Below are 5,726 nucleotides of genomic sequence, written 5' to 3' on the forward strand. Positions count from 1 at the left end.
CTGGAGTAAAACAGTGGAAGGTGCTGTAGTAAAACAGTGGAAGGTGCTGGAGTAAAACAGTGGAAGGTGCTGGAGTAAAACAGTGGAAGGTGCTGGAGTAAAACAGGGGAGGGTTCCGGAGTAAAACAGTGGAAGGTGCTGGAGTAAAACAGGGGAGGGTTCCGGAGTAAAACAGTGGAAGGTGCCGGAGTAAAACAGTGGAAGGTGCTGGAGTAAAACAGGGGAGGGTTCCGGAGTAAAACAGTGGAAGGTGCTGGAGTAAAACAGGGGAGGGTTCCGGAGTAAAACAGTGGAAGGTGCTGGAGTAAAACAGGGGAGGGTTCCGGAGTAAAACAGTGGAAGGTGCTGGAGTAAAACAGGGGAGGGTTCCGGAGTAAAACAGTGGAAGGTGCTGGAGTAAAACAGGGGAGGGTTCCGGAGTAAAACAGTGGAAGGTGCTGGAGTAAAACAGGGGAGGGTTCCGGAGTAAAACAGTGGAAGGTGCTGGAGTAAAACAGGGGAAGGTGCTGGAGTAAAACAGTGGAAGGTGCTGGAGTAAAACAGTGGAAGGTGCTGGAGTAAAACAGTGGAAGGTGCTGGAGTAAAACAGTGGAAGGTGCTGGAGTAAAACAGGGGAGGGTTCCGGAGTAAAACAGTGGAAGGTGCTGGAGTAAAACAGTGGAAGGTGCTGGAGTAAAACAGGGGAGGGTTCCGGAGTAAAACAGTGGAAGGTGCTGGAGTAAAACAGTGGAAGGTGCTGGAGTAAAACAGTGGAAGGTGCTGGAGTAAAACAGTGGAAGGTGCTGGAGTAAAACAGGGGAGGGTTCCGGAGTAAAACAGTGGAAGGTGCTGGAGTAAAACAGTGGAAGGTGCTGGAGTAAAACAGTGGAAGGTGCTGGAGTAAAACAATTTTAAACCCTATCTTTTTTTAGATATATTTTATGTATAACTTGTTAAACAAAATCTCTTTCTCTGAACAATTGTATTGGTATATAATAATATAATTCCCCAACTGTTTAAAGCATACAATATAGCTCAGTATTTGATTTATTTATTTTATACAGTCTTTTTCACTCATCTTTATCAAGGGTGCCAATAATTATGGACCTGACTGTAGGTACAGGTTTTCAACCTGGCAGGTGGGCAGGCAAATACCATTAAAAAAGTTTTGCAAGAGCAGTTTCCCCTAACTTGGTGTTTTGTGGTGTTATTTTTTTGTAGTGGGAAAATAGAAGAACTGAAACCACATACCCACCGCAGCAGCTGTTTTGGCTGTTGGCAGGTTGGTGCAGTCTCCGATCCCGAACACGTTGGGATACTTGTTATGTTGAAGGGTCTCCTTGTTGACGTCCAGCCAGCCACCCTCATCAGCCAATGAGGATCCTTTAATCACCGGGCTGGGTCCCATTGGAGGAGTGACGTGAAGCATCTCATACTGACAGAAAGAAAATATTGTTTTTGCTCATTTTCAGTCAATGAATCAAATTAAATTATTCAACCATGACTGTCTTGTTGTTGCCCAGTGAATGTTCCGATATGAATAATTCTGGATTGTTTGTTTCTTGGCATCAAGCTTCTATGTCATCTTAGATAATCTATTGCAGATGTGTAAAACAAACCCCTCTGAACGACCATTCCGTGTTCTCCATGTGTACATCATAGCTGCCTGGAACTTAGCCTGGTCCCAGATATGTCTGTGTTGTCTTGCCAACTCCTACGGTCTTTGTGACACATGATAATGACCATAGGCATAGGAGTTGGCAACATAACACAAACAGATCTGGGGCCAGGCTACCTGGAACTTACCTCAAACACTTCAGTTTCTCCAGGATTGTCAAGGTTTACCTCAAACACTTCAGTTTCTCCAGGATTGTCAAGGTTTACCTCAAACACTTCAGTTTCTCCAGGATTGTCAAGGTTTACCTCAAACACTTCAGTTTCTCCAGGATTGTCAAGGTTTTCAAACACGGCCTCCTGCTTGTTGGCCCGGACCTCTACGAGGTTGTGTCTGAGATTCACCTGGATGTCGCGATTCTTCACTATCTCCCACAATGCATCTGCATATTTCTTGATCCCAAACAGCACTGGCAGTGACGTGTTGTACACGACGTTGGCAGTTGCTCTTTTCCCTGTCTTCGAGAAGGATCAGATCAGAATAACTTTTTATGCTGGGTTGTGTTCAGTAGGTATGAAATGGGTTGTGTTCAGTAGGTATGAAATGGGTTGTGTTCAGTAGGTATGAAATGGGTTGTGTTTAGTAGGTATGAAATGTGTTGTGTTCAGTAGGTATGAAATGGGTTTGTGTTCAGTAGGTATGAAATGGGTTGTGTTCAGTAGGTATGAAATGGGGTTGTGTTCAGTAGGTATGAAATGGGTTGTGTTCAGTAGGTATGAAATGGGTTTGTGTTCAGTAGGTATGAAATGGGTTTGTGTTCAGTAGGTATGAAATGGGTTTGTGTTCAGTAGGTATGAAATGGGTTTGTGTTCAGTAGGTATGAAATGGGTTTGTGTTCAGTAGGTATGAAATGGGTTTGTGTTCAGTAGGTATGAAATGGGTTGTGTTCAGTAGGTATGAAATGGGTTTGTGTTCAGTAGGTATGAAATGGGTTGTGTTCAGTAGGTATGAAATGGGTTTGTGTTCAGTAGGTATGAAATGGGTTTGTGTTCAGTAGGTATGAAATGGGTTTGTGTTCAGTAGGTATGAAATGGGTTTGTGTTCAGTAGGTATGAAATGGGTTTGTGTTCAGTAGGTATGAAATGGGTTTGTGTTCAGTAGGTATGAAATGGGTTGTGTTCAGTAGGTATGAAATGGGTTTGTGTTCAGTAGGTATGAAATGGGTTTGTGTTCAGTAGGTATGAAATGGGTTTGTGTTCAGTAGGTATGAAATGGGTTTGTGTTCAGTAGGTATGAAATGGGTTGTGTTCAGTAGGTATGAAATGGGTTTGTGTTCAGTAGGTATGAAATGGGTTTGTGTTCAGTAGGTATGAAATGGGTTTGTGTTCAGTAGGTATGAAATGGGTTGTGTTCAGTAGGTATGAAATGGGTTTGTGTTCAGTAGGTATGAAATGGGTTTGTGTTCAGTAGGTATGAAATGGGTTTGTGTTCAGTAGGTATGAAATGGGTTTGTGTTCAGTAGGTATGAAATGGGTTTGTGTTCAGTAGGTATGAAATGGGTTTGTGTTCAGTAGGTATGAAATGGGTTTGTGTTCAGTAGGTATGAAATGGGTTTGTGTTCAGTAGGTATGAAATGGGTTTGTGTTCAGTAGGTATGAAATGGGTTTGTGTTCAGTAGGTATGAAATGGGTTTGTGTTCAGTAGGTATGAAATGGGTTGTGTTCAGTAGGTATGAAATGGGTTTGTGTTCAGTAGGTATGAAATGGGTTTGTGTTCAGTAGGTATGAAATGGGTTTGTGTTCAGTAGGTATGAAATGGGTTTGTGTTCAGTAGGTATGAAATGGGTTTGTGTTCAGTAGGTATGAAATGGGTTTGTGTTCAGTAGGTATGAAATGGGTTGTGTTCAGTAGGTATGAAATGGGTTTGTGTTCAGTAGGTATGAAATGGGTTTGTGTTCAGTAGGTATGAAATGGGTTTGTGTTCAGTAGGTATGAAATGGGTTTGTGTTCAGTAGGTATGAAATGGGTTGTGTTCAGTAGGTATGAAATGGGTTTGTGTTCAGTAGGTATGAAATGGGTTTGTGTTCAGTAGGTATGAAATGGGTTTGTGTTCAGTAGGTATGAAATGGGTTGTGTTCAGTAGGTATGAAATGGGTTTGTGTTCAGTAGGTATGAAATGGGTTTGTGTTCAGTAGGTATGAAATGGGTTTGTGTTCAGTAGGTATGAAATGGGTTTGTGTTCAGTAGGTATGAAATGGGTTTGTGTTCAGTAGGTATGAAATGGGTTTGTGTTCAGTAGGTATGAAATGGGTTTGTGTTCAGTAGGTATGAAATGGGTTTGTGTTCAGTAGGTATGAAATGGGTTTGTGTTCAGTAGGTATGAAATGGGTTTGTGTTCAGTAGGTATGAAATGGGTTTGTGTTCAGTAGGTATGAAATGGGTTTGTGTTCAGTAGGTATGAAATGGGTTTGTGTTCAGTAGGTATGAAATGGGTTGTGTTCAGTAGGTATGAAATGGGTTTGTGTTCAGTAGGTATGAAATGGGTTGTGTTCAGTAGGTATGAAATGGGTTTGTGTTCAGTAGGTATGAAATGGGTTTGTGTTCAGTAGGTATGAAATGGGTTTGTGTTCAGTAGGTATGAAATGGGTTGTGTTCAGTAGGTATGAAATGGGTTGTGTTCAGTAGGTATGAAATGGAAGAAAAATAATTAAAAAAACACGGAGTGAAACAGGAAGATATTATCTGAACACGTCTAATAAGAAACACTTCCGTTGCAAAATGTTTCGGTAAAATGTCCGCTAACACGACCCAGATCATTAGACAAAAATGCAGGGTCATCATAATAGTTGTTTATGAAGCTTTATCTGATGTATTTTTGTATCAGTCGTATTACAGTACCTTTCTGAGATAAGCATCGGTCAGGTACATGATCTTCTGTGGTGCTCCTGCACACTTCACCGGAGTGTTGGGGAAAGAGAATATAGCATTTCCCTCCTTGAAGTTCTGCAGGGCACTCCAAGTCTTCTCCACGGTTTGCACGGAGTAGTTTGAACCAATCTTAAATTCCTCCCAATCATCGATCTCAGGCAGGCCTTTGATCTAGAAAGTCATTGTAAAAAAAGACCAAAAGATTATATCATTGGCAGAGACTGACGCAAACAATTGTAACGACCTCGATATATCATAAATAAAAGAATGTCCACAACAGAGGAACGAATTCCCTAATTGAACAGTTTATTAAACAGAAATCACACAGGCTACTGTTTGGCCATAGCCTACACCAAATAACTAACTGATAACAACAGAACATCAGAACACAGGTAACAGAACACAGGCTACTGTTTGGCCATAGCCTACACCAAATAACTAACTGATAACAACAGAACATCAGAACACAGGTAACAGAACACAGGCTACTGTTTGGCCATAGCCTACACCAAATAACTAACTGATAACAACAGAACATCAGAACACAGGTAACAGAACACAGGCTACTGTTTGGCCATAGCCTACACCAAATAACTAACTGATAACAACAGAACATCAGAACACAGGTAACAGAACACAGGCTACTGTTTGGCCATAGCCTACACCAAATAACTAACTGATAACAACAGAACATCAGAACACAGACAACAGAACACAGGTAACAGAACATCAGAACACAGGCAACAGAACACAGGCAACAGAACATCAGAACACAGGCAACAGAACACAGGCTACTGTTTGGCCATAGCCTACACCAAATAACTAACTGATAACAACAGAACATCAGAACACAGGTAACAGAACACAGGCTACTGTTTGGCCATAGCCTACACCAAATAACTAACTGATAACAACAGAACATCAGAACACAGACAACAGAACACAGGTAACAGAACATCAGAACACAGGCAACAGAACACAGGCAACAGAACATCAGAACACAGGCAACAGAACACAGGCAACAGAACACAGGCAACAGAACAACAGAACACAGGCAACAGAACACAGGCAACAGAACACAGGCAACAGAACACAGGTAACAGAACACAGAACAACAGAACACAGGCAACAGAACACAGGCAACAGAACACAGGCAACAGAACAACAGAACACAGGCAACAGAACAACAGAACACAGAACACCGG

General features: G+C 41.8%; 1 protein-coding gene across 1 annotated transcript; it reads right to left on the reverse strand.

The window, feature by feature from the left end:
- Positions 1–1,234: 1,234 nt before the first annotated feature.
- Positions 1,235–4,692, reverse strand: LOC139401009 (sulfide:quinone oxidoreductase, mitochondrial-like; the record flags this gene model as incomplete). The annotated part of the gene is made up of 3 exons (XM_071145533.1): positions 1,235–1,414; positions 1,903–2,112; positions 4,492–4,692. Coding segments are annotated over 3 exons (591 nt in total), but the record flags the coding sequence as incomplete, so codon positions are not given.
- Between the last annotated feature and the right edge of the window lie 1,034 nt (positions 4,693–5,726).

This window comes from Oncorhynchus clarkii, unplaced genomic scaffold (genome assembly GCF_045791955.1).
Source record: "Oncorhynchus clarkii lewisi isolate Uvic-CL-2024 unplaced genomic scaffold, UVic_Ocla_1.0 unplaced_contig_6872_pilon_pilon, whole genome shotgun sequence".
In the NCBI taxonomy this organism is placed as follows: domain Eukaryota; kingdom Metazoa; phylum Chordata; class Actinopteri; order Salmoniformes; family Salmonidae; genus Oncorhynchus; species Oncorhynchus clarkii.